The sequence below is a fragment of the Molothrus ater genome, chromosome 9 (assembly GCF_012460135.2).
Source record: "Molothrus ater isolate BHLD 08-10-18 breed brown headed cowbird chromosome 9, BPBGC_Mater_1.1, whole genome shotgun sequence".
Lineage (NCBI taxonomy): Eukaryota > Metazoa > Chordata > Aves > Passeriformes > Icteridae > Molothrus > Molothrus ater.
Genome location: NC_050486.2, coordinates 21,563,354 through 21,591,093, shown reverse-complemented (window position 1 = coordinate 21,591,093; position 27,740 = coordinate 21,563,354). Strand labels below are relative to the sequence as shown.

At 48.7% G+C, this 27,740-nt stretch overlaps 1 protein-coding gene across 1 annotated transcript in view; it reads left to right on the top strand.

Moving 5' to 3' along the window:
* The window catches only part of ZSWIM5 (zinc finger SWIM-type containing 5), a 97,049-nt gene that overhangs the window by 45,833 nt on the left and 23,476 nt on the right, over positions 1-27,740 (top strand). The window contains exon 2 of the mRNA XM_036387965.2: positions 20,931-21,287. Within this exon, the coding sequence (XP_036243858.1) occupies positions 20,931-21,287 (357 nt within the window). The remainder of the gene's footprint in view (positions 1-20,930; positions 21,288-27,740) is intronic.

The following is a 27,740-nucleotide window of genomic DNA, read 5'->3' as shown; positions in this document are numbered from 1 at the left end:
TCCATATTTATTATAATATGGCAAAGGAACTGTATTGTAGGCTTTAATGATCCGCATGTGAAGAGCATCTTAAAATAGACTTCAGATCTCCTTGGAACATACATATGTGTTTATAATTTTACAGCTATAAAAATATATATTTACTGAATACATGTACTTTGTTTCTACATCTGCTAAATATAGTCACGTATGAAAGTTATATAGAAAATGTAATTTCCCCCCGAATTATCCTGCTGTCAGTCAGCTTCGATTTCAGCGTCGGCAGAGGCGAGGCGGGAGTGGAGATGGGCACTGCTGTGCTCCCAAGCAGGTGTCTGGGAGCAGTTTGCCTCAGGATGGGGATTGCTGGAGGTGGGGTTGGTGGTGCCAGCTATTATGAAGCTTTGTCCAGCAGTTAATGAGACAAGATACTGTTTTCTGATTGGCTTGTAATTTTGTTGGGGTTTTAAACATCCGTGCTTGGAATTTTCATGCTGGATGTTGACCTCAAATGGTTTGATTTTAAGGGAGAGGAAAAAAAATAAATTATAAAGTGGTCCTGCCATTTTGGAGAATAAGAGTGGAGAATAATGTTGTGTTCACCCTATTTCAGAAGTCCAGAGAGCACTTCTCATAGTTTGCTGTGAGATTCAGTGCAAGGGGAATGGGGAGGAGGTGCCCATGTTGCGAGATGTCTTTGCTGTCCCTCTGCAGACGTGGTCAAATCCAAGAAAAGCTGGAATTTGCATGTTCTCAGCAGAGACTTTTTGATTCCAGCAGCTGGTAATTACCCAAGTGCCTTCACAATGGGCAAAGCTCCTTCCCACATGGCTCCCCAGGGAGGCAGGGCTGGATGCTGGCCATTCCCAGCCAGTGACTCCTGTCACTGCAGTGTCTTGTCCTCTTACAGCTGCTTTGGGGAGCAGGCACAGGAGTGGGGAGTGTGTCCCTAACCACAGCAGGGCAGGCAGGTAGGGCTGGGCCTGGCAGGGGACATTGGAATACGGGGCTGTTGTAGGCAAAGGTAGAAAATGGCACAGTGTCGGGAGGAGGGAGATTCCCAGGGTCAGGGAGAAGCATGGGATGGGACTGTGCAAGAAGGACACATCAGGTGAGTTTCTCTGATATTTCCCAGTTATGCAGCTGGAGTCACAGCCCTTCACCGGGTGCCGCGTCTCCTGTGCATGGTCCTTGCAGAGGGCTGCAGAAATGCTTGCACCACGCTTGGGAGATCAGCAGATGGTTTCTCTAAAGAGAGCCTGAAATGTGACTGTTGCTAAAATCGGTTTTTAGAAAAACCACAAGTTCTTCAAAAAAAAAGGGTAATTTCTCTCACAAACTCCAGCTCAAATAGTCTTTAAAATAAATACACTTCTGTGGCGTCTGCAGTTGGGCCTGGCTGGAGAGCCTGGAGTCTGCCTTGTGAGAAGTGTCATGACTCTAGAGTTTGTTTTGGTTCATTTTTGGAATGTTCTGCTGTGAAGGAAGGAGCCAGGCAGTCATCAGAGCAGTTCCTGGGTAGGATCTGGAATGGGTGACTCCACCATTCCTGTTTCCAGTCCTCTGAGCTTGGAGCAGGAATTTGAAGAGCCCTGAGAAATCAGTCACCAGCAATACATCTCCAGACAAGAGACTGCTGGGGAAGATGCTATCTCTTTGTGGTTTATTCCTGTCTGCTCTTTTGGGACCCCATCCTTGATGGGATTTGAGTGTTTCTGGCTGGTTTCTGCAGCAGAGCAAGAAGGTTAGCAGAGCTCTTGGACCTCCTGCTTCCTGACTTGCTGGTGTGCTATGATGGCAGCATGGCAAGTCATGCTGCTGTCTGCTGATGTGCTGAAGCTCCAAGAATGACCACAGGCCTCTGGCACACAAAGGGAGGTTTCAGCTTTGCACCCCTAAATGCCAAGGATTGACTTGCTTCTTGCATTTGAGCCGGTGTGTGTCCAGCTGCAAGGGTGGAGGTTTGTAGCCCTGGGGAGTGCAAAGGTAGCAATGTATTAACTTCAAATGTTGTTACTGGGTTTTTCTTTCAGAGCCACAGTTTGGTCTCAGAGGAGCATCCCAGTAAAGGGCAGCCTGCCCATTCCTTTGGCTTGGCTTTCCCTGCCACGTGTGTGCTGCGGTGGGGTTGGATGCTTGTGGGCGTGGGTGGGTCCTGTGTACGAGACAAGTTTCTTTCCTCAAGGATGTGATTTACTGAGAGACAACAGGAAGGATAGTTAGTGGGGTAAAGCCTGAATGAAATGGGACCACACTGTGGTCTTCCAAGCTCTGCCTGTGGGGAGCTGGGTGGGTGGCGTGTTTGCTGGTGTTTTCAGGGATTCCTTGTAAGCATTTGAGGAACATTTGCTCAAAACTCACAACCAGTTTCTTTCTTCTGTTGTACAAAAATGCTACCAATGAAGAAAGACAAGCTCTCTGGGTCATTTCCAGATGCCCTTAGTAAGACAGAAGTGTTTATTTTTTTATGGGCCAATTTTTGTAGTCTACCAGAATGTCTTGTACTGTTAATGCTGCATGGAGCAATAGCTCTGCAGTGTTTAATAAGATCAATGTGCTCTCAGGGATATTCAGATTGGAGATAGTTTCCTCACATGTACACACTCAATAGCGTGTGTTATGAAACACCTGGGTCCAGAACTGCACTAAAGACATCAAATGGCCAAGTCAACCTGAAAGTCATACCAGGGCTCTACCTGGAGAATCACCATGTTCAGCCTTCTTCTCTGCTGCAAGGCCCTTGAGCAGATGGCCTGGCTTTTTTTTTATCCCTTTTCCTCCTCCTCCTCAGGATTTGCAAGTCAGGAGTGAAACTCAGCTTGAATTTTCTGTCAGCATAAGGAACTGTAAGTCCAAAAGGCTTTCTGGCTGCAGTTACACAGCTGCGTGGGAGGAGAAGAGCCCTTGGTTCTCCTGCCTCTGTGTCTGCCCTTCTCCTGCTGTGATTCTTGGCTTTACCTCCAGGTCTGGACTGCCGGTGGTGCTGGAGTAGTGGGTGGCTGGTATAGGAGGATGTTGGTGGCAGCAGCTCTGCCACAGCATCCTGGCTGCCTTGGTGCCTCCAGCCCCTAGGTTCCTGCATCTCAGAGGTGTGCAGTGTGATGCTGGTGACTCTGCCTTGTTTTGGGGCTTCTCATGCCTTCCAGCTGCTCTCTGACCTGAGTGTCTCCAAGCAGAGTGATGGTAGATGTCTGGGGGAGAGCAAGAAAAGCTTACATAGATGCTGCCCAGAGCCCTCAGTGTGAGTGAGCTCTCTGGCCATTGCACATAATCCTGACAGGGCTTTTCCATCAGCTTCATGAGGAACGGGGCTTCTTTTCCTCAGAAGGAGCCTTTTCTTCTTTTCTGGGTTCTCTGTGCTTTTACTGGGGGAATGGAGAAGGATGGGACAGGCAGTGTCTGGAGGGCTGTGCAGCTCTGTTGGATGCCATGTCAGTCGTGGCACCACAGGCTGGGACATGGTCGTTTGGCTGAATTTCCTTCTTTGGTTTCACCTTAAAACCTATCTTTCCCTTTGGGATGAGTGTTTCAGGGAGTGATCTTCAAGGTTTAACCTTTCTGATAGGAAATCTGCTCAGCTCTGGCTTTTATCATGGCTGCTGTCCTTCAGAAATGTTCCATGCTCCCTGTCCTGTGGTGTGACTTGTTTATAAGATTTTGCTGCAGAGCTGGAGGAGGTCTGTATGTCTATCTTGCTGAAGGACATGGCAGAAAAAGCAGGAGTCAGGGAGCTGTGGTGCTTTTTCCGCTTTTGCTTCATGAAGGAAAGCAAGACCAAGAGCTTGGCTTTAAGGGTGTCTGAAGTTGCTATCTGCAGACTGGGAGAATGTCTCCCCCTTGGCTTGGAAAGGCAGTGGGCTGTGTTTTACATGAAGCCTGTTCAGTGTGGCTGGCATTGCACCATGTACAAGAGGGAAACCAGCTAGCTCTCATTTTAAATAAGGATGGGAGATGCAGTGGGAATCAGCCCTGGAGCAGACTGCTTGTTCCAGGCGTGGGCAGCTTGCCTGTGAAGTGTGTCAGCGTGGGTGAGGGAGCCAGGAGGGACTGAGATGCTCGTGTCCAATGCTCTCAGAGGGTCCTTCCTCTGGTGCTGCACCAGTAGCTTGAATGACATCCGAGTTACTTGCTGAGACCTGCTTACAGATGTTGTGAAGTCATGCTAAGCCCTTATCAATGTGGCTTCCTGAAGGGACCAAGTTCCAAGGATCTGGGACCCTTCTCGCCTTCATATTCACTCTCTACATTTTCAGACTCTCTGCGTGTGGGATGGGCTGTGTCTGCAAAAAGCTGGGCTTAAGCCTGAGCTATTCCAGTCAGTGCTGGTAGGTTGGGGGGCTCTGAGGGGTGTCTTATGGTCTTGTACATGCTGTGTGTGCTTCTTGGGGGTGCTGAGAGGAGCAAATAGAAAATGATGGGCTGACCAGGAAAAACATTTCCCCAAGAATGCAACACCTGGTTTCCCCCACCTCACAGCTGACATTCTAGAAACCAAGAGCCTTTCTCTGTTCTTGTAGATCCCAGCTGCACTCTCAGCTGTCAGCAGGCGGAGGAGATAAATCAGGGTCTTGCTGGGAGAAGCCCAGAACAGTACAATTTTGTTTGGAATATTATGTAGGTGTCATGATGGACCATACAGCTCTGCTTGGCTGTGTGGCTGGGGGTGCAGTGGTGGAAGTGAGTCTCTTCTTGTCCATGCAGCTGATAGAGAGGAGTCCTGCTGACTCTTTCAACAACGCAGATTTTGGTGTAATGGCTGTGCTTGGGAGAGGTGATTTTTTTGTACAGCTCAGGTGGTGTGCTGAACCTCAACTTAACAATGTGGACAAAGATCACATGGGTTTTGGTGAGTCCATGCTTTACCTTACAGTGTAGGTAAAGAGCCTTCAGTCAAGGGCTGTCTTCAAAATCTGGATGGTTGAATAACACTTGAAAGAGAAGGTACTTATGCTGAGATGGTGCTGGATCCCTTGTTCTGAACAAGCCTCACTGTTGTCTTTATCTTTTGTATGTCTGTCTGCAGAGCAAGAGCGAAAATTAATGCACAGTGGCTCTCCTGGGTTCTGCCAAAGCCAATACTGGCTTTCCAAAGTCAGCTCAGAAGTACTGAAAGTGCAGTTTTAGGCAGGGCTGTGGGTTAGACCGTTCTCCATTTGGCTCTTGATGCTTTGATTGTCAAGCATCACTTGAAGCTTTTCAGTCAGCATTAAAGTGAGAGCATCAGTCTAAACTGAGGCAGTCCTGGGCATCACATGATTACATATTTCAAAAAATTACCTTAGCTTGGCCTTGGATGAAGGGAATGGTCAGCATCACTTTTATATACTTTTAATGCAGCATTTAATTTTTAACTTCTTTCAAACATTTTTTTCCTTCATAGAGTTTTTCTTCCACAGCAAATGCACCTGTCATTTCCTGAGGAACTGAACTTTAGCCTTCTCCTTTAAATACTCCTATGAACCCCAGAAGGGACATTATCCCAGCTTTGCAGTCAGAGAAACCAAAGCCCAAGGAAAGTGAGAGCTTAATTTCAAGCACACCAGGTGGTTGTGATCCATGTTACAAGCAGTGGAGACCAGGGATATTTTCAGTGGAGTTGGGTCTCTGGCCTCTCTGAGCCAGGTGGAAGACCACAAGCTTTTGGAGAGCTGGAGCCCCTGTCTGCTTCAAGTCCTGCTTGCCAGGAGAACACTCTTATTGAAGAAGCAATGTTGGGGTTTGGTGGAAGGGTCTGAGTCTGGGACTGATGTGGGCTGGATGGTTGGTGCCACATCTCCTCCCCAAGCGGTGCGGAGCAAGGGTGAGAAGGACTCTCAGAGCTTGCCAGCCAGCAGGACCAGGGAGAGTTGGGTGTTGTAGGAGTGGATGCAGGTTGTTTGAGAAGGCTGAGACCACACAGTGGCTGGTGGTTTCACGTGTGTCTCTGGAGCAGAGGGGAATGATGAGATAGATCACTTGCATGCCTCTGCTCTAGCTTGATGTGGTCTCCCCAAGTGAATCAAAGCTTTTGCTTTGAAGGCAGAAGGGACTGTCTTTGTTCTGCTTTTTGGAGAGTGCTGGAAATCCTTCAGACCAGAAGACTACACCCTTCATTACCCTCTGGGTTATTTGCCCCATATTGGAAGTATGACTCTGTCATGTGAAGTATTTGATTATTTATACAGTTAATGTTTAACAGAGTTGGAGTATTAGAATTAAACACGGGACTAGCTTCCAACTTTACATGGTTAAGGGCTAATAAAACTTCTCTGATCCAGTGTTTTCCTTTCACCAGAGGGGATTTTTTTCATTAGCTTTGGAGTGTTAAGAAGAGATCTCCTGTATTTGAGGCAGATTGATCTGTTGGCTCCAGACAAAGAGAATGTGCAAAGGTGTCAGCTTAACTATCCAGTCGACACAGATACAGGAAGCCAAAAATTTCAAGGTGAGTTTAATTGATATCTTCAGTGGTGGTAGCTGGATCCAGCATCTGCTTTGGATACTGGGTGATATCTGTAGCCCACCCTGGATGTGGAGGAGCTGGGTGAGCAGTGATAGGTGGAGAGTAGATGGAGGCTGAACTGCCCCACGCTGGCGTTGTCACTTGTGCCAGCCTCCACCACGCTGTTTCATCTGTCTGCTTGCTGCAGGACAGCTTGGGGATGTCAGCTGATGGCCCTTCAGTCATCACATCTCCCAGGGGTGTTGAACTGGAATAGCATTTCCCAAGCATTTGGCTTGAGGATTGCAAAGGTGTGACCAGGACAGTCCCATGACTGCTGTGGTCCAGGGGTCAGTAGGAGAAGAGAACAACAGTTGGGATTGGCTGAACTTCACAGAGTCTGTGATGGTCACAGGGGATTTGGTTTTCAATTCTTTTTTAGTTTAGTTCACTCAGACTTACGGGTCTGGGGGTGTCTCACCCCAGCACACTTCATACCCATTGCCTGAATCCAGCAGTGTCTCTTGGTAGCACAGAGCTCTCCAAGCTGTGGTTCTTACAGTAGTGTGGTTGGAGATGATAGGAAGCTAATGTGAGGTTTCACACCTTCCTTAAGGGGGAGGCTGAGGAAATAAGGGCTTCACGATATCCTAGAGATCCCAAGATTGCGACTGCCCCAGGGGCATCCTCAGTGCTGTTGCTCTGCACTGATCACTTAAAAATCAGGTTGTTTTTTAGCAAACCACCAGGACTGAAGGCAACCATGACTGCAGACCTGCCACTTGTATTTTAGGTGTCCTGATTACCTGCTCTGAGTTTTCTTTCCCTTTTATCTCCCATGTACTCCTGTCTGCACAAATGCTGCATATACTGTGAACATAATTTCCTTTGTGCTGGTGTAGTGATGCAGTTGATAGCTTGTACTGGGCTGGAAACAGCCATTTTTAATTCCTCCCTTGTGACTGGAGAAACAAGGGGGGATGTATGAAAGCAAGGCTGTTGGAGCGGCTGTTGCATGGGTGGAAAATCCACAGATGATGTTTTGCCTTTGCAAATGTACATTGTGAGCATGAGGGGAACTCTGTTCCTCATCATCCTTCCAACCATTTCTTCTCACTGTAGATGACGTAGGAAACTGTACTGAAGAGTTTTGTTCTTCCAGTTCCACCCACGACCATCACCTGCTTGTTGACTGAATGGAGTGAGACTGTTTTCAGCTCTCCTGGGAAGTGCTGGTCTCTCCATCCATGCTGAGTTCATCTCTAGGTTTAATGGAGCAGTTTCTCTAAACAAGGAACTGAATTGATTGTCAAAGGTTGCACCTCCTCTGCAAGATGTCAAGGTCATGATCTGCGAGAGCAGCCTGTAGACAGATGCACTCATCGCTCAGATGCATTTAGCTTTTATTTTAAAATGTCTATTTTTATTTCCATTTCACTTGCTAGGTCTAAAATTTGGTGCTTCCTCCCCTCAAAAATGATTGAGCCCTCAACAAAACATAGAAGTCTGTGGGGTTTCCATCCTGCACAGAGTGGAAACTGGTTCCTGGGGGAAACAGCAAGTGGAAAGTGTAATCTAGCATAGAAGTATTTATTTTTTAAAGACAAGTGGCAACCCCCTGCCCCTCTGCTGCCTTGTATGCTCCTGGTCTGTTTCAGACTTGAATAAATTTATTGTTTATCTTGAGGAAGCAAATTAATAAGTAGTGGCAGTTGCTCTTCAGAGAGAGAGGTTGCTGAGGGTTGGAATCATTTTAATTTGTCGTGTGTGTTGTTGAAGGAGTGTTTGCTGTTGAGGCGAGTGCATCAGTGTTGGAGCCTGTAAGGGCTGACCATTCCCTGTGCACACAAGTGATGGGTGTGAGGTTCTGCAAGTCGGTCTCTGAGCAAGGGCTCAGGGAGAATTGAATTGGTCTTGCTGGGAACTTTAAGGCTCTCATCTCCTTTAGCTCTGGGTAAATTTGAAACCCAGCACAACTGGACAGACACATCTTCCCTGTGTATCACTGGGCAATCCTAGTGCTGCTCCTCCAGGCAAGCTGTCATTCGGTGTGTGGTGCCAGTCAGGTCTCAGCGTCCTGGCGATGCCAGAAACCCACAGCTGCTTCCTTCCTTCCTTTCTTCCTCCATCCTGAGGTGATGCTGAGTTTGGTTTGGAGGTGACCTTGCCTTAAGTGTCATGCATACCCCTCCTGTGGGAGTGTGGGAATGATGCTGGAGTCTGGCTGTGCATCAGGCTGATGTTAACTTCTCTGAGCAACTCAAATTACTCAGAAGCCATAAGCCATGACAAAAGCAGTTGTATCTGCTTAAGATGTTACAAGCTTTGGAAAGCAAACTGAGTTTAATTTCTGTACCTTGGTGGTTTCAAGATCATGCTTGCATCTTCTCGAAGTGCCTGTGATAACCAGGCTTATCATGTGGTTCCACAGACCGAGGCTTTTCCACTGCAAATGGTTTGATAGTGGTTGTTCAGTGGTGTGTGCTGCAGTTTGGCATCCTGGAGGAACTTTCAAGGGCCCAGCAGAGGTTGAGGTGGCACCTCCTGTAGGAGAAAATGGTTTGTGTGTTATCTCCTGTCTGTTCCTCACCTGCAAAACCTGAGTATGAGGGTACTTAATGCCTGACACACAGTCAGAGCAGCAAACTGTGGGAGTTGCTAAGCAGCTGTGGAAGTGGGGTTAGCAACATCCAGCATCAGGGCAGTATGGAATCCACCTGCACAGATACATTTGCAGGTGGCATTTTAGTGAGGGCATCATCAGCCCTGACCACTCTCATTAGGGCAATTAATTTTGCAGTGAAGCACCATATTTAGTCAGTGGCAGTGGTTCCTGGAAAGCCCAGACATGGGAGTTTACTTAAAACCTTGCAGATATTACAAGTTGAGCCCTAGGAAGATGTCTGGGGGTAAGGTAGGGCTGGAGGTTTCCTTCCTGGAGAGACAGCAGTGGAGCTATGGGCTCCTTGCATGCACAACCACTGTTCCCTGGCCTTGAATTTGCTGTCAGACCCCTCTGTCCTGGTTTCCCAGACAGGGGAAGGGGCACTCTGCTCCTGCTCAGCCCGGAGCAGGAAAAATAGCAGGGTGCAGCTCCTCAGGTGCACTCTGCCATCTGCCCAGAAGAGAGACCACTCCAAGCCAGGACATGTCACCCACAGTGTGGGACTTGCTCCTCCTTTTCTGGGCCGTGGACCTGCTTTCAAGGGTCGGGAAGATTTCCCCACCATGTTTTCCCATCTCTTAAGTGGGAGTACTATGTAATACTTAGGTTATGTGATTGTTAGGGTGACTCCTAAAACCCTTTGCTGAGATTGTGGGTAAAACCACCTTCTCTCAAATTACTGGCTTCCCTTTTCAAAGGGAAGAGAGGAATCAGTTCCTAGTTGCTCATCTGGTTTTGCTTTTTACTTTATTTCTTTCCCATTATGCTGAGCTGACTGCATTTTTGGTTGCTTCCAGTTCCAAATTATGCTGCTGTGTCTGCTACCCAGGAGCTGTGCCTGGCTTATCCCATAGAGGATGGGGGCTAACCAGGAGCTTCAGGAGGCTGCAGAGGTGGAATTTCACCCACAGATAGTTATCTGAAATATTGCAACCCTTTCCCTTTCCCTCTCCCTTTCCCTTTCCCTCTTTGTAAGAGAACTTAATTACTGAAATAGATCTATGTTTAGAGGAGCTGGAGACCCTCCATCCACTGCCAAAGGGGCCTCATGTCACATAATGGAAGAAAACCACCACTAAATGTTTCAAATCACGCTTTTCCCTTCAATCCTTTGTATTTAGCATTAACTTCACAATATAGGTTTCCTTTTGTTTTAATTGTGTTGAATTCTAGGGAGAAGGAAAGGATCGTTCCTTTGTTTTTCTTTCTACTGTAGCCCCATCCATCCTGATGACAGATCTTGTCATTACATGGTGTCATTTTAGATGTTTGCACTGCATCAAAAGCAAACGGAGGAGCCTGCAGTCTAGGCTATGGGTTGAATAACAATGTTTTTCCAGGGAAAAAAAAAATCTGTGAAGTTTTTAATGAGAAACATGAGTTTCGCAGAGGCAGCCTGTACACTGCTCCCAACCCAGCAAGAGCGATGACTCCTATTTCCTTGGATATCAGCTTTTGTGGCCCTTTGTGTTTCTGAAGGCTGTGAAGCTGTGGAGTCATCTTGGACTTGAAAAGCAGGAGGGCTCATGTTTTCCTGTGCATGGTGGATCTTCTGGGACAGCTTTCCAGTTGCATGCTCCTTGCTAAAGCAGAGCTCGGTGATGTGTGGCTGGGAGATGCTGGGCACAATGTGTGTCCAGAAGGAGAAAGGGTAGTACTGAGGGGCTTAAAATCACTGCACGGGAATCTGCTTTTCCTGAAATGCCTGCATGCTAAAGATGGTTAAAACTGCTGATGCAGGAGAGCAGAGCATCTTTGTCAGGCATCTGTCTCCCAACCACATTCCTTTCAACCAAGGAGGGCTGCTGGGGAAGTCTCTGCTCTGCAGACCTCCCGCTGCCTTCCTGACTTCTCAGAAAGGTCATGTAAAGACTAATGTGATCAAAAGGGTTTTTAAGTGTTATTTAAAGCGTGTTGACTGTTCTTCAGAGGGTTTTGGTCCTGCAGAATCGGGAAATTTGACTGTTTGTCAGCCATGACCCAGAACTTCGCTGTGGGGTCTCACCAGAGAGGACATACTGGCCGCTGAGGGCTTTTATGTGGTTGCCTCGCTTGGGTTGGTCTTATCCCTCTTTGATTTTCCTTACAGTGCATGAACACACTTGCTTTGCTGTTGCCCTCTGAAGTGTGTTGAGGTTTGTGCGTGGTGGTGTTTGTACCAGGGAGCTGTTTGTGGGAGTTGTGGAAATGGTTGTGCCCAGGAAATGGCAATGAGTCTGGCTGCTCAGGCACGGCCTCTGGGCTCCATGGCGCTGACTCTGAGTAGTGTTGGATGTGATGCATAATTTGGTAGAACTGGAGAATACCCAGAAAAGGCCCTGGGCCATGTGGAAGAGGCACAGAACATCCACCAGCAGGTTGAGTTGGGCTTGGAAACTACCACAGCACATGTAGATGTGGAGCTCTGCAGGGCTCTCCACTGTCAGAATTGGTGCTTCTCAAATACCCTCAACACTTTACTTGCATGATGGATAAAAGCTGCGCCACCCTCCTGATGTTACACCTTGTGATGCAAAGTCCTCCAGCCTCTTGCTGGGTGGTTCCTCTCCCTTTGCAATTTACGAATTGAAAGAAAGGTGGAAAAAACATTTATTTCCACATAAAATCAAGGTCTGTGCCTTTCCTTCACCTCACTTTTTGCTGGATGTTGAAATACAGCAGTCAGTCTTCCCAAACTTGATACCACCTCTCACCTCCTCTTCTGGGATGGCTCTGGTCAAGGCTCTCACCATGGGATGGTGACCAGCCCAGCCACTGGTGTGCCAGCACATATTAGGATAACTCCCTGTCCTGGAATTGAGGTCCCTTTCTTCAGAAATCTACTCACCAAGTTTCCAAAAATTATTCTGGAATAAAATGTCAACAGAGGAGGCTGATCTGGAATAGCAATTGCTGAATAATTTATTCTGCAATGAGCAGATAATTTCCCTATATGGAGCAGCCCAAATAAGCTCCAGAATTTAAGCTTTATTGGTTTGGGGGCCACAGAGGGGAGGAAATGGCAAAGGTTTTTTGAAGTTACTGAAGTGAGCTAAGCTGTTTAATATAATAATATTTCTGCAATATAAAGTGTATGTCTGTAGTCTCCTTAGTGAAATTTTATATATATAAAAATATATGTAAAAAGAAAAAAAAAAAGGTGGGTTTATTCTAAATAAGGGCTGTAAAAGTCAGCAGGAGAGGGGAGTCATTCTGGTGCCTTCTCCTGGGGTCTGTGCTCAGCTGCTGAATGGGGAGCTGAGGGTGGAAATGGCAAAATGGTGTCACCTTAGAGTTTTTTCCACTTTGGGGAGGCAGTTTTAATGCAAAGCCATTTTCTGTGCTTAGAAGTGAGGTTCTCGGAAGGAAGTTAATTGACCTTTTCAACAAATTTGTTACTGAGACCATTACCAGAAATGCTGTTGAAATGCTTTGTAAATACAGTGTTCATTTAACAACACTGCCAGTGGCTTAGAAAGTCAGACTTTATGCTCTCTTAAAATGAAAGCTATTCTTAGTGGGAAAAGTGTCTTTTTGGGGAAGAATTTGGAGCAGATTTTCGTATTGAATCTAGGCTGCCTCATTCCCTCGGAAGGCATCTGAGGGCCAGGAAAATCATAACTAATAACTTCCCTATAAATTGTAGAGCTGCTGTTTTAAGGTCTGGTGTCTCAGGGAGGAGCAGGGTGGTGTCCTGCTTCCCTCCATTACTGTGTGATGCCCTGGTTTGATTCTGATTAAGATAGTCCTGCCCTATGCAAGACCAAAATGTGGGAAGAAGACAAGTCAGGAGGTTCTCAGGCTTGGTTTTGCTTTTGTTTTTCAATATTGGTAAATTGAATTTGTGTTTTGATTTGAAGATGGCCCACTCCCGAGGCAGCTTTAAATGGTAAAATATGCATTGAATGCAATTTATCTTTGCATGTTTGGAGACAAAATCCAAAGCTGCTCCCCAGCCTCAGGCTAAGTCCTGGAAAAGCGGCCAATTCCGGAGGGAGGTTGTGTCTCAGAAAAGCAGGTCAGCAAGGCGAGCAGATACCTCGAGAGAAAAGGATGACCATGGCTCTGGATCAGCTTCTTGCGCAAGCAGAGGACCCTGAGGAAGGAGCCCTTAAACCAGGAGCAACGGGTTAAGGGCTCTGGCATAGGAGGCACTTTGCTTTAAGGGTTGGGATGATGTTTTTGTGGTGCTAAGAGCTCTGTGAATCACCACATTGAAAAGGCGATGAAGGGAAGAGCACTGCTCCCTTTGCTTTTGACTGTGATGAAGTTCAGTGATCCCATCATGGCGATGCTTGCATGAAGGGATAAGAGGCAGTTCCTAATTAGAGCCCTTTTATGTGCTAGAAGCCAGCTTCTCAGCTGTTGGAAATCTGGGTGGCTTCATTGAAGTCAGGAGATGACCCCCATCTGAGTCTCGTGTGTGAGTTTTGGCATCTCCCATCAGTTTCCTTGAGGCAGCCGAGGTGGTGACAGCGCGGGGCTGGGTTTGCTTTGTGGCAGCTCCAACTGATGGCACGCATGAGCCCGGAAGCTGCGGCAAAAGTGAATTTCCTCCCTGTGGATATTTTCTTTCATGCTTGAAAACAACCCTGCATCTGTTGAGCAAACACCTGAGCTGTGACAAGGAACCATGTTGCTCCTTGTTTGGATATAGCCACTTGTAAGCACAGGGAGAAGAGGAGAGGGCTGGATGCTTTGAGGATGGTCACAAAAATGCGTTGCTTTTTCTCCCTTGACTGTAAGGATGCTGCATTCACTGCTTCTGCTTAAAAATGTACTGCGTATCTTCACCTTTCTCACATTTCTGGTTTTTGTAAGAAAGGTCTTTATATTCAAGATGCCTATAAGTTAGTTACACTGTAGCAGTAAAGAACAGAGACTTGACAGCAGTTTGCCACTAGTTATTGCATCATATGTTAACCAAGATGCAGTGAAGTCATCCTCTCTTCAAGCCCTTTCTGTTGCTTCAGAACCATCATTTAGATTGAGTGGATCTGATCTGCTAGCAGAGGAATTCAGCTTGCAAGGCTACACCTTAGCAGAGGAAATCAGTCCAAGCTTTAAAACTGGTTGTATTTTTTCTTTTTTGCCCAAACTGTGTGTCTTCAGAGCAAGGGTTGTACATCTGGGTAGATTAAAAACCCGTTAGTGGACAGGTGTTGGAAGATTGTGGAAGGTGATGCTGGAAAGCATGGTCTTGGCTTTGGGCTGGCAACAAAGACCCAAAAAACCTGGTTCTTAAGAATTGTATGGGCAACAAAGAGCACTCCAGGCTGGGGAGAAAATGGAGAACATTTTGTAATACTTTTGGGTAAAATCACAGATTAGGACTGGTTGTCTGGAGCATGGCCTTGGGCCAGCCAAGCCCCTGAGCTGGGTAGGGGGAGGGGAAAAACCTCCATTTCAGGCTCCTAGATAAACAAACACCAGAAATCTCGTAAGGGTAATAATGGAAATCACTGAGAAATTGAGTTAATACAAGGGCATCTGTGTAAGTGAATGCTCGGGACAGGGAAACGGCTTTGTCCTTTAACTCTAGTAATGCTGGAGCAGATGGGAAGCGCGGTGTGCTTCACGCATTAGCTGGCTCGGATAAAGAGCAAGGCAGAGGCCGGTCCTCTTGGCTGATTAGAGGTTAACAGGGATAGAAACCAGCGGATTGACTCTTCATTTGCAGGAGGTGTTGTGGGATCAGAGCAGATGGCAGAGAGAGCGTCCCTCCAGCTTACTCAGCTGCTCAGAGGAGCTTACAGCTCCCTCCAGCACAAACAGCCCCATTCCATCTCCTCTGTTTACAGCTGCAGCTCTTGCTTCTTCCCTGGCCTGCCTGGAGAGGTGGTAGAAGAGTATTTCTCCCAAACCTGTCGTAGTTGGTGCCTGAGGCCGTAGGTATGTGTGGGGACCCTTGCAGGCATGGTGCATACTCTCCAACTCATCCATATCCCTTTGTTTCGGCTCCTCCTGCGGCAGCTCAGCTGTGGACATGGCTCCTTCCTGGGGTGATATTAATGGTCTTTGTTAGCTCTTTGAAAGTGGAGGTGCTTTTCCAGGATGATAATGACTGGGCAAGGACAGGAGCATGGTAGGGACAGGGAGCAGGGCTGCAGGGGGAAATCTTTTAGCAGCAGAAGCGAGGCTCTGTGCTGCTGGGGCGGCATCCTCCTGACCAGCCATCGCCTGCCTCCTTCATCCCTGCCAAAGTCTGTCTCAACAGCAGCACCTTTGCCTGCGGTCACAAAACAGAATAGCTTTGGAGAGGAGGGAGGATGGAAACTCATAGCAGCTCTGCTCATTGACTCGCTGGAAGCCTGGATTCCCTATTTTGCAAGGGAGAAATGGCAATTGATTCAGCCTTACCCTCTTTCTTTCTGTCTGCCAGTGCTCTGAAAAGGCACATTTTATCTGTGTGTGACAACACCTGCCTAGGGTGCCTCTCATTGAGCTGCTGAATCAAAAGAGCAACAAGAAAAGTGGGTTTAATTGCACACATCTTCAGCAGAGTCTTTCTTGCACTGGCAGCACAAAAGGCCAGCCCTGTGCTGGTTGAATGGAGCCCGGGAGGGCTGGGGCACGCCGTACTCTCGTTACTATCGGAGGCAGATGATTCACTTTGCTGGAGCATTGTCATGTGCAAATGAGTTCATGAGCCCATCTCCTTTCCAACTGCAAGGTCAGAGACTGAGCAATTGTCAGCATCAGCCGGCTGGAGGAATTGATCTAGAAGCTGGAAAGCTTCGGGAGATTTTACTCACCTCCGCTTCCCACCGCCCGAGCACACCGACACCTTCCTCCCGTGGGTGTTGTCTACATTACAAATATTGACCGATTTTGAGTTCATGTTTAGAAAGCTGCTGTTTCGAGGCATGGAAATGTGACTGAGAATGGCTTATAAATAACACTCGGGTGCGGCAATTATTATTCATTGCTAGTTATGGCTTTCACACACTGGAAAAACAAATGGTTTTTCCACTAGGAGCTGGAGCTGCAGTCCGTTTAATCACTAAAGAGCTTGGAATCACTTTAGTTTAAAATAACTTTCCGCTGTGGTTTGGAAATTTTAAAAAAACATATTTGGGTCACGTTAACCTAGTGTATACAACTTGCACTGAGAATTTCAGTTTACCTCATGTACATCTGCTGAGCCCCATAAATATCCATCTATTCTTTTCCATTTGGTTTCACAGAGCTCCTGCCTGCCTGAAGACAGAGCTCCCCAAACACAGATTTGGAGTGGGGTTAGTCTGGCTAGAGGTGGAGAATCCTGGGAGCTGAGCACAGAATACAAGAGCAGTGAGCAGCCAAGCTGCTGTCAGCCACAGCCACCCCTCTCTGGCTGTGATGCAAGGGGATGTGGCTGGTGCCTTCAGGAAGCTGCGTGGATGGACTTTCCATCACGTGGCTCCTAACAGAGGCTGCCCAAAATATCAGCCTCAGGTACTAGGAGGTTACTTAAGGTTTTGACAGCTAGGTGTGGTTGTGAGTTCTTTATGTACATGGTCTAGCTACATCCCACCAGTGGTCCATGCTCAGGGCAGGGATGTGGTGCACGTTTCCCTCTACTGAGCCGTTCCTTGCCCCGCTTCAAGGTTATCACAAAGACATAGAAAAGCCTGTGAGGAGGCAGAAGAACCACAGTGCCATGAAGAAATGTTCCCCACGTTACCTGTGTGTTACTGACCATCATCCTCTCACACAGCAGTGCCAGTCCAGCATCCTCAGGGTTAGGTCCTGCAGGTGGCTGCAGCTCTGTGGTGCTTTCCACCCCTGCAGGACTGTGCCAACACTCCGGGAAAGACAAGCGACTTCCACGCCTGGGAAGGAAGAGCTCATTTTTTCCGAATGGCACAACTTAGCAAGTGACAACTGTGACTTCAGTCTGGGCTGCAGTGTGAAATCTGAGGGATGGCTGTGAGCAGCAACTGCCAGAGGGAGCAGAGCTGAGCACTCGGGTTCCCAGCTAGTGTGGTAGGTGTGGAGGAGTCCTCCTCTCTCTTTCAAGTGTTGGTGCCACAGTTATGAGAAGGGAAGGGGCTATGCCTGGGTTTTGCTTGCTTTTGGGGTTTAAATTTCCATCTGGGCATCTCCCTGTCTCCAGACTCCAGGTATTTCAATATTACCAGCCTAAATGTTTGCTTTATCTTCAGTGAGTTGCTGAAGGACACAAAGCAAGGGGTCTTTGCAGATGGCCTCATGGTAGGTTGGAGCTGCAGGACAGGCTAGTGGTTTCTCCTGATGGTTGGTACGAGGATATCTGAGTTAAAGATGTCCTGTTGAAAGGCTTTCTGGTCTTGCAGTACTGGAAGAGTTTGCACGACTTCTTTTGGTCAAGTAGGTTTAGAAATCAAAAAATTCACCATCTTGGTTAAAGATGCTTCTGTTGAGGTGTTAATACTGTTGTCCCAATAGCAAAGTCTCCTGCATTGGGATCCCTGCTAAAGGCTTGATCCTTTGTAGCTGTTTGAGAGCCCAGGAATTTTTATTTCATGTTTTGTGGAGCCATCCTCCTCCCAGCCTGCAGGGTTTATCAGCTCCGAAGAGGAGAGTGCTGCCCAGATGACAAGTTTGTAAGTCCCACCAATGTGGAACTCACAAACTCCTGGAAAACAATTCTAGGATCTGTTTTAATTTAAATCAGAGGTGCAATGTCCTGTGGCAGTAAAACAAGGAAAGTTCTTCCTCCAGTTTTGTCCCCATTTGATGGGTTGGGTGGCTGGGATTAGAAAGAGATGAGCTCATCATGCCCTGTGTGCCCGTGAACATTCATGGCACCTTTCTGTGCTTTTTCTGGGGCAGTTATGAACAGTCAGCTCCTTTTACAAGCTCGATCAAAGAGACATCCACTGGGAAGCTTCTGTGGTAAAAGTAGGAGAGGGTGTTCTGGGGCAGGGAAAAGGTGAAGATCTTGGGACAAAGCTAGACTCCGGAGGGGTGTAATGAGTCTGTAGTTACAAAGATGGTATTTAATTATTTATTTTCCATGGTTTTCAAGCCTTGGCACTGTAACTTTGCTGGCAGCAAATCAAACACTAATTTAGCTTATGTTAAGAACAGAAGATGAAGTCCTAGATAAGCACTGGGCTGTAGGAATGTCTTAAATTGAATGTACGGGGGGACACAGAGGAGAGTATGTCTTTGCTATCCAGACCTTATGTCAGTGATCAGGGCTGTGTTTCTCTCTATTGAAGTGCTGATATCACAGCTCCTAGGATGCTTCTTTCTTCCAGGATGCAAGATGAACAGAGAGGAGGGTACAGTGAGAGCTGTACTTTTCCAGGGCTACCTATAGCTTTTTGGTGATAGCATCAGTGTTCTGTGTGGAGCAGGAGTGTGTGCTTCGATGGATGATGAAGTAACCACACCAAAAACTACCTTTTAGCCACCACTCTTCTCTGGGACTGTGATACCCATCACTGCTGAGCTCCTGTGCTCAGCAGCCATGGTGCTGGGGTGCAGACTTGGCTGCAATGTGGTAGCTGCAGTCTGACCTCACATTAAAGTAAATATTCACAAATAATACCTGTGTTCCTGCCAGCTCATCTCTCTTCCACCCCTCCATGTTTAATTTCTGACTCAACTTTTGATAAATGTTTTGTAGAGTTCCTAGTTTATCCTACAGACCTGCTGTCACCACAGCTAAAATCTAAACCAACACTTGACTTGGGGCTCGAGTGCCAGATGAACTTGGCAGTCGTTGACATAATGAATGGTCCTGTTCAATGTGCAGACCAGATCTGAATTGTGAAGAGCAGCCCTTGGAGCAGATGGGAGCAGATCCCACAGCTTTTGGGATGCCTGAGAATATCCTGAGGAATATCTGGACAAATATTCTGTCATGAGAGGCCAGATCAGACCACAGTTGATATTTTTTCAGACTTATACCTGTCTGAAACAGATAATTTGGTTAAATGAGTTTTTCCAGTCTTATACCAGTTAGCCCCAAGTGGGGTCTGGCCCACAATCGTGTTAAAGTAAGCATTTCAAGGCAGTGTTTATGGCCAGTAATTTGTCCTAGAGTGTTTTATATATGTGTGTGCAGGCATACATATGAGGCTATACGTACATACTTGCTCAGGAACGCGGTTTCCAGTCCCTTTAACTTGTTCAAAAAGTAAACTAGGGAGAAACTGGCAGTGAGTCGGAGCCTCCTGCCAAGCATTGCAAACCAGAGAAGTGGTAAAACATAAACACTTTGGAGTTTATCCTCTGGATTTATATAGTTTGACTGCCAGGGGAAGGGCTTGTGTGGAGGGGGAGGCTCGTCAGCCCCTGGCCGTGCTGCTCCCGCGGCGCCGAGCCCAGCACCTCCACAGCCACGCTGCTCCTGCTCCAGCAGCCTGTGAGCAGGGAGGGAAGCGCGGGGCTGTGCATCCCTCCCCTCCTGCTCTGCTGGCCACATGGGGTGGCTTTTGGGTGATGGCAGCAGAACAGGTCTGCTTTTCCCCCGCCCCAGCACTAAAGTAAAAGCAGACCTCCTTGACGCTTAATCAGATTTGAATGTGGTTTTTGGCGTGGCTTTAAAGAGACTGGCAGTGAATAGCTGGTTTTGATGCCATTTATTAAAAACCTCTGGTAGAATTTGTCTCCGAAAGCCTTTGTAAGAGCTGGCAAACGCACAAGGGTTTGATGCAGTTAATGTATTTTAATCTTCACCCCCCCACCCCTTCTCCTTTTCTGTCGCTAATTGTAGGGCTCTCAGCTGTCTGCTGCCTTCTCCGAGGGGATGGCAGGCTCTGCAGGGACCTGTACATACACAGGCTTAATAAGGTTGCAGTGGCACGGAGAAAAGTGAGCATCTTCCTCAGGGAGGATGGCTGGGATGGGCACTGTGAGGTGCCAGGTCCCACACCATGTTCTGACATGGGGGCACCAGATTGCCCTGGCTGTTTTAATTAACCTCCTGGTGCACCCTCACTCTCTTGGAGGAACAAGGCAGATGAGTGTGAGAAACAAAGATATCCCTTTTCCAGGTGGCTGAGCAAGTGCAGAGTGTTGGTGTTGAACCCACTCAGCAACTGGATCATGAGAAGGACCCCCTGAGGCTCCCATTCAAAGTGAGACTGATAGGCATCCATCAGTCAGTCTTACCTCACTGACTTAGTCCCTCACTTGCTTGGTACATCCACGTTTCTTTTGACCCATGGGACTTTCTGAGCGCATTTCATGTTCCTCACCTGTGTTTGGTACTTCTGGGGGCTTTTTTTCACACTTTATGCCTGAAGGCACTGCTCCCCCTTTCTGCATGGTGAGAACTGTCAGGAGCACTGTAACATTGGTGTGAACGATTTGTGGAACTCAGTGAATGGTTTTCCCCCAGCTGTGGTTTGGACTGTGCATAGCTCCTGTCCCTGCTCTTTGTTTCCACTGTGTGGAAGAGCTCAGAGCTGTGACCATGCCCTGGAGCACTCTACCTGGTTGAGAGACCAAAGCTGAAATTGCTTTGCATTTAGTTTGTGGATTTTTTTGTCTGCCTCATCAAAGAAAAGCAAACGTGGTCTTTTTCTACCAGCCCTCACTCATGTGAGTTGCAAATTCAGCGAGAGGGAGGCGTGGATGGGAATGACTCCCAAGAGAGAAACAGTCTGAGATACTTAAACAAATGGGAATCGAGCAGCTTTGCTCTTCCCCTGAGGGTTTGGCTGTTAAATAAACTCGCCGATGAATCTGGCTGTGTGTGTGTGTTGGTGCAGAAGTGTGTTTGTATACACGGGCTGGGTGTTGCTGGGTGTAAGCCACGGGGATGGGCTGTGCTGGGTGCTGCACTCCTTGCTATATGAGAGAGAAACGCAAGCAGTCTTGGCTTTCCTTCCTGCCAGAGCTGGCATGGGTGGTTGTGGTCAGATGGAAGCTAACCTGACCTTTCTCTCTTCTTCTTTCCCTCTCCAGGGTTCCACCTCAGTGGAACAGTAACGGAGCCAGCGACTGCGACAGAACCAGAGATGACCTACAAGGTGGCCATCAGCTTCGACCGCTGCAAAATCACCTCCGTGACGTGCGGCTGTGGGAACAAGGACATTTTTTACTGCGCTCACGTCGTGGCGCTTTCACTGTACAGGATCCGCAAGCCAGACCAGGTCAAACTCCGTCTTCCCATCTCAGAGACCCTTTTCCAGATGAACAGGGACCAGCTCCAGAAGTTTGTTCAGTATTTGATCACAGCACACCACACCGAGGTGCTGCCCACCGCCCAAAAGTTGGCTGATGAGATCCTGTCATCCAACTCTGAGATCAACCAAGTGCACGGTAATTCCTCCCTCCTCGCTGTGTGACCCTGGCTCTGTGGTTGGGGCTGGGGTGGTGGTTTTGGTGCCCATGGTGGTGTCCTTCATTTTACATTTGTCTTTTGCTGCACAGAAAAGAGCTGGAAGTGTCACATTGATGTTAATGCATGGGTGTTGGGACCACATGGCTGGGGTGTCCCCAGCCTGCCCTCTCCTCTTCTTTATGTGTTTGTGTGTCAAACACGGGCTTCAACAGGCAGGAAGAGGCAGAGCTGACAGGCTGGTAGTGAACAAGGTGAAGCTCAGAGTAGAATGGAGAAGCCGAGGATGTGGTGCTGGGACCCTGTGGAGAGGGAGGTGAAGTGGGGATGTGGCTCCTCCAGCACATGGGGACACAGTGTCAGCCTGAGCCCTGCACTAAGTCGGATGTGGCTGGGCTGGTGGGAGATAAAGCTTTAATCTCCATGGGCGTTAATTTGCCCATAATAAATGAGCGCCGCTGTTCTTACCTACTGCACAAAGGCAGTGGAGATGTGTCCTGTGGCTTTGTGTTTGGAAAATGCTTTTGACTTCCTCCCCTGAAAATCTGGGGGATAGTGCCCAGCCCAGCCCTGCTCCACTGGCCCAGGATGTGGCCCAGGCTCCTGGGGATCTCCCACAGTGTCTTTTCAAGGAGCCCAGGAGCTGAAGTTGCCCAGGGTCTGCAACAATGAGCAGCTCCCCGCTGTGCCAGTCCCACCAGCTGTAGAGCAGAGATAATAAACACTTATCTGCCACGGAAGGGCGTTGCAGGGATTAACACGTGCCTGCTAAGTGTTCTGAAGATGAAAAGCCCCATATGCAGCCTAAAATACCATCTGAACTAGTTGAATCCACATGTAGAGAAGTAAGGCCAGAGGTTCACCGTCACCATGGGGGTGATGGCAGCTCTGATCTTGGATGTGTTCATCTCTCTCTATCTGGTAGTTCCTGTTCCTACCTTGGGAGAGGTCTTTGTCTCCTCTGCTGGGCCACATGTGCTGCATGGGTGGTTGTGCTCTAACTAACTGGCTTTTGGAGGGGGGCCTTCAATTTTTGGCATTGTAAAAGAATGAGGAGCTGTGATGCTGCAAGGATCTGGTGAGGGCCATTCCCTCTCTGAACTGATCTACTGAAGCTGAGGCTGGGCAAGATCCCTTCTTGGCCATTGTTTGAGGCTGCTTTCTCCTAAGCAGATTGAAGTAAAGCTTTTAAGGCTCTGAATATTTATTGTTCTAGAGTCAGCAAAAGGCTGGTGGTTGAGAGTCTTACAAAGATACAGATGTTGGCTCCAGTTCAATATCTGCTTCTTGTTTTTACAAGTGGTTTAAAAAAAAAAAAAAACAAAGCAAAAATTCTCACTCCCTTCAAACTTGGTGCAAATTTACGCACTCCAGTGTGCGATTTTAAACCAACAGAGACGTGGTCACCCCACAGAGGAGGGCACCTACCTGACACCCCTGTGGCTGCCTGGCTGGTCACAAGTGTGTAAACACCTCTGCAAGCAGGAGAGCAGCCTTGTCTCACCCTGGGAAGGATGCAGATCAGCCTTCATATGTTCACATACTCTTAAGGTGATCTATAGCTCATAAATGTTGCTTCCTGTGAAAAGGACGGCTCCAAACCCCTCACATTCAAGTTCATAGTGATGCTGTCCAGGGCTTCGATTCTTCATCCCAGACAGTGTTGCAAGTGTTGCCCTCTTAGTCCTGCCAGAAGAACAGCCACGGTGCAACCAACTACACTGCAGACCTGCTTGACCCCAGGGTGAGGAAGGGCTGCAGCCAGGGGGGTCTGTTTGTGGGAGAGGAATTCTAGGGTCTCCAGGTGAAGTGGATCCAAATTTGTCCACCATCTTGCCATTCCCAGCTGTCAATCATGCATTTGTAGTGGGTCACTGATCCTGGGATTTGTAATTCTTTAAGCTGTGCTCTATGTAGAGCTTTATGTGCATTTCTTGACCATGTGCATTTCAGACCCTTGGGGTCACACCCCAGCCTTGTGGCTGGGGCCAAGGTGTCTTTTGGCAGGCCAGCCTGTGCAACCAAACAGTAACCCACTGTGTGCATTGGGCACCTGAAGTTATTACACCCTGGAGCAAGAATGTTCTTTCTGGAAATCCTTCCTTTTTCCCTGCCCCTCCTTCTTTTGAGGGTAGGTCTGTTGAGCTTCATATCAGCATCAGGTCCTCCTCACCCGCCTCTGGTCACTCAAAGGATTCCTCTTTCCTTATTTATATGGCAAGCTTCTAGGACTGAGGAGCTGTTTTTGCACCAGGCTGGCTGGGGAACGCCCCTTGTGCAAGAGGATTGTCTGGTTTTGTAAAATAAGGCTTTCAGGGATGCTCCTTCTCCTGCAGAGCCTGAATGGCAGAGAAAATTACTGTCCATTGTCTGGCGTGCTCAGCTCTGGGCACTGGAGCTTTGTTCCTTGCAGGAGTCTGTAGCCGTGGGCTGTGCACCGCGTGCCGATCTTCCCGGCTGCCTTCCTAGAAGGAAATGCAAACTATCCAGTAATGATGGAGTCCTGGAGCGCAGCCAAGGCGCTTGCGTGTTCCCGGAGGATTCAGGCCAAGCAGAGCCTAGGTGTGCCTGCAGCTCTGCTCCCCACTTGACCTCTGCCTGCTGAAGTGGGTCACGTTTCTGCTCCTGTGCCTTGGCTGCGAAGGGCAGCGTGTGCCAGCGAGAGCATCTCCCGTGTCTGGCACCTCCACACTTGGTGTCTGGAGTGGCAGCTGGAGGGAGGGGTCCAGGGTAGGTTTCAATGCTCCTCCCCAAGGGGACAAAGCCAGCAGTGTGGCTGCCTGGCACAGAGCAAGGCTGCAAGGATTGCACTGTGCCAGCAAAAGTGACTCGTGGCTGCTTGGTCTCTCCTGGTGGGTAGAATGCTGGGGGCAGCCAGAAGCTGCAGCTGGAGGGCTTGGATCCAACAGCTGGGACTCCATGGGAATGAGGATCATCTGGTGGTGGCCACCTTGGCATCCTGTTCCCTCCGCTCTTCTGAGAGCTTAAAGATGGCACAGTGCCTGTGGGCCCAGATTTGGGGCTTCGAGGTACCTTTCATGCATCACTGATGAATTCTCCTCCTTCCTCGCATAAGGAGTGGGAGATTTTGGCAGACTCCATGTTTGCGGCTCTGTAACTCACCCAGCTTGAGCAGCATGTGGACATGGGAGAGGGTGCTGCTGCCCTCAGTCCAGGAGTTGTGGCTGGGGTGGTCTGTCTGGCCCATGGAAATGCCAGTGGATGACGCTGTATCTGTGGTGCTCAGCTGGTGCCATCAAAGGGCTTGGGATGCTCTTCTCAACCAGAAGTGAGAAAAGCCACAAAACCTCTGCTGTCACAAGGTGCAGGGGCAGCTCCCTCTGAGGACAAGCCATGTGAATCACCAAGAGGCCTCCATGGTCCTGCAGGGTCTTGGGAGCTTTCTTGGAGGACAGGACTTTTGGAAAACCCTTAAAGGTAATGGTCCCTCAGGCTTTGGCATGGGAAAAGCAGATCTCCTTATGCAAGAGCCATAAGAAGCCTGCTGGCTCATCCATTCCCTTTTGCCCTACATGCATTCTTGACCACCTTAAGCTTTCCTTCAACTCCTGGGCTAATACTGTCCCACCTTGCTCCTTGTGCGCAGTGAGTTGGCTGCCAGGTCAGTGTGCAGGAAGTCCCTGCCTGTCCTGTCACACCAAGCCAAGGCTGATGTTTGAGGATTCCTCAGGCACTCTTTGACTTTCAGGTCATCTCGAGACAGCGTCTGGAGGGCAGCACCAGTAAATCTATTCGAAATTCTGCCTTCCCACAGGGGAGGAGGAGAAGGTCAGATCTCCGGGGCATTCATGTTCCTGTTTGCTGAGCTGTGATGGATTTAAGGGGAAAAACACACCTGAGTGCTGGAGAGAAAGGCAGCTCTTGCCCTTGTCTTGCAGAGTGACTGGGGTTGCCAAATTACTCCAGAGCACGAGTGGTTCTTGACAAGCAGCTTCCGAAGTTGGCTGCACCAGGTACTGGTACCAGCTGAACCACATTGCTCCTGTCCACCATGCTGGGAGCCAGTCTGGATTCCCTTGTCCCAGTGCTGTCAGGTGTATGTGAATCTTCAGGCTGCCCTGGCAGCTCGCTCTGACTTGCCTCCACTTGAAAACGAACTGGGAGTCTTGGCAGAGCTGGATTCCTTGCTTTGCTGCTATTTTTAATCCCTTGTTAGAGTTCATTTCCTTTCTGGTGCCTGGTTATTTTCTCTTCAAGGTTTTCTGCCGTTTGCTTATTTGTCCATGTCCTCCCCACCCCCCGCCCTGAGCTGATCCTTCACATCTGTTTTCTCTCTGGACGCTGAAGAGGAGCCTGGAGGCATTCAGCAACACCACCATGTGCAGTCATGAGATGGCCCTTGTGAATGGCCACCACGACAGCCAGCCCTGCTCCAGGCACCACTGACCCCGGGGCTGGCACGGCCAGGCCCCAAACCACTGATGGGTGCTGGGCACAGTCGGGTGAAATGACCATAAGGGAGATGCTGGAGCAGCCACCCTTATCACTGGGTGGCTTTTAGCATCACTTTATCAGCTCCAGGTACTGGTTAAAAATTATGATCAAGCCTTTTTCTTTGTATCACCAATCCTGCTTCAGGTCAGATGTCCTGGGAGTGCTTTCCACACTACTCAGCTGATGTATCTCCCCTTCTTGGGTTCAGGAGCTTGGGTTTGGGATGTGACAATGCTTTGGCGTGACCCACAAGGTCCTACTGCCTCCTCAGTCCTGGAAACCTGCAGCTTCCCGTTCCAGGAGCCCCTTTTGTTTTCTTCATGTTGGGCAGCTAATTTCTGAGCAAGGAGTTGAATTTTCCATGCCTGACTTCACTCTGTTTTCTAATTTGTAGATTTTTCCAGTCCTTTTTCCTCAGTCATTGTATTTGCCAAGTCTCCCTTGGCTGTCAAACAGTTAAACCCCCGAGCTCCCAGTGAGGGGGGAGCCCAGCTTGGGGTATGATGGATTGCATTTTTATCTCAGTTTCTACAGCCAGTGTAAACGGGCTGGTGAAACACTCTTTCCACTCAAGATGTGCTATGGTGTTTCCTTAAATCCGAATCCGGCAGGACCAAGATCCAGCACGTCTGAAACAGGGCTCTTTGGAGCACGAATGCTGCTATATGAGAAATGTGTTATGCAGGCGCCGGGCTGTTTTACATGCCGTTCCCAGCTCCTTTGGAGCTGAGACATGGAATCACTCATCAGCTGCGTCACGGCGTGCCGCTGCCGAAGCCCCCACGGTGTGAACGTTGGCAAGGGGAAGTGGACAAATCCTGCCATTAATATTTAAACCCAGCACAAATCCCGTTGTTTGCTCTTAAATGTTTATTCAGCTCCCCAGCGTAATTGGGCAGCCCGTTATCTGCCGGGTTGTGCTGCACGTGTGGGAATTCGCTATTACAGCCCTCTCTCTGAATCTTTTATAGGAGAGAAAAATACATTTACAAGCAAATTCGGGCTTTATTTGGAGGCGCGGGAGGCGCGTTGCTAATTTGGCTGCGGCCCGAACCCCAACGTGTGAAGTGCTCAATGTGTTGCGTGGGAGGAGGAGGTTTTATTTAGCTGCACACTCCCTTCCTCGCTGCTCGGGCTTTCCGTTGCTAACGCTACGTGTGAGCAGCAGGCACGGCGGGGTAGCCCCGGGAACCCCCAAAGAACGCACCTACTTTTTACATTTTGTGACCTCCTCCTCCTTAATCTGCCACAGCGGCCACGGCCGTGGCGAGGGATGAGGGATGAGCTGAGCTTTGGTGGGATGGGTCACTCCAGGTGACCATGCCCTCCTGGTCCCTGTAGACAGACAGGTGACCCTGTAGAGGCAGTCGAGGCTGCTCTGGATGGCTGCAGCTGGGAGTGGCGGGCAGGATGGTCGGGAGGAGGATATTAAGAGTGCAAGCGTCTGGGATACCTAGCGATGGGGCCGGATAAGCGCTCATGGTAGACAGATTAGTCATCGGTTCCTGATAGGGGATAATCACCGGCTTGTCTGCTCTTTATCTGCGAGATAAGGATGAGGCTGGGGGAGGGAAGGAAAAGGCACAGAAAAGCTCAGAGGGCCGGCATGGACTGTCCCTGTCCCTGGCTGTGCTTGTCCCTCGTGGCTTAAGACAGGACTCTGAGCTGACTTTGGTGGTACACTGAGCAGGACTCGCCCTTGCTGGGGGCTCGGGGTTTAACTGCTTCTCCAGGGCTGTGGCAGGGGAGTGGGATCAGGATCAGGGCATATGTGGCAAAAGTCCTCATGCTCATCCAGGAACTGTGATTTCCTTTCTGCTGCTTCACCTCTCGTCCCAATTATGTGGTTGTGTCAACTATAAATTATTCTGCAGAGGGAGCAGGAGCATCCTGTCCCTTCAGCATGCCTAGAGCTTGCTGGAACTTCTCTCAGGCAGTGACCGTTAGCAGAAATTAAAGTAATTTTGTAAAGGACATTA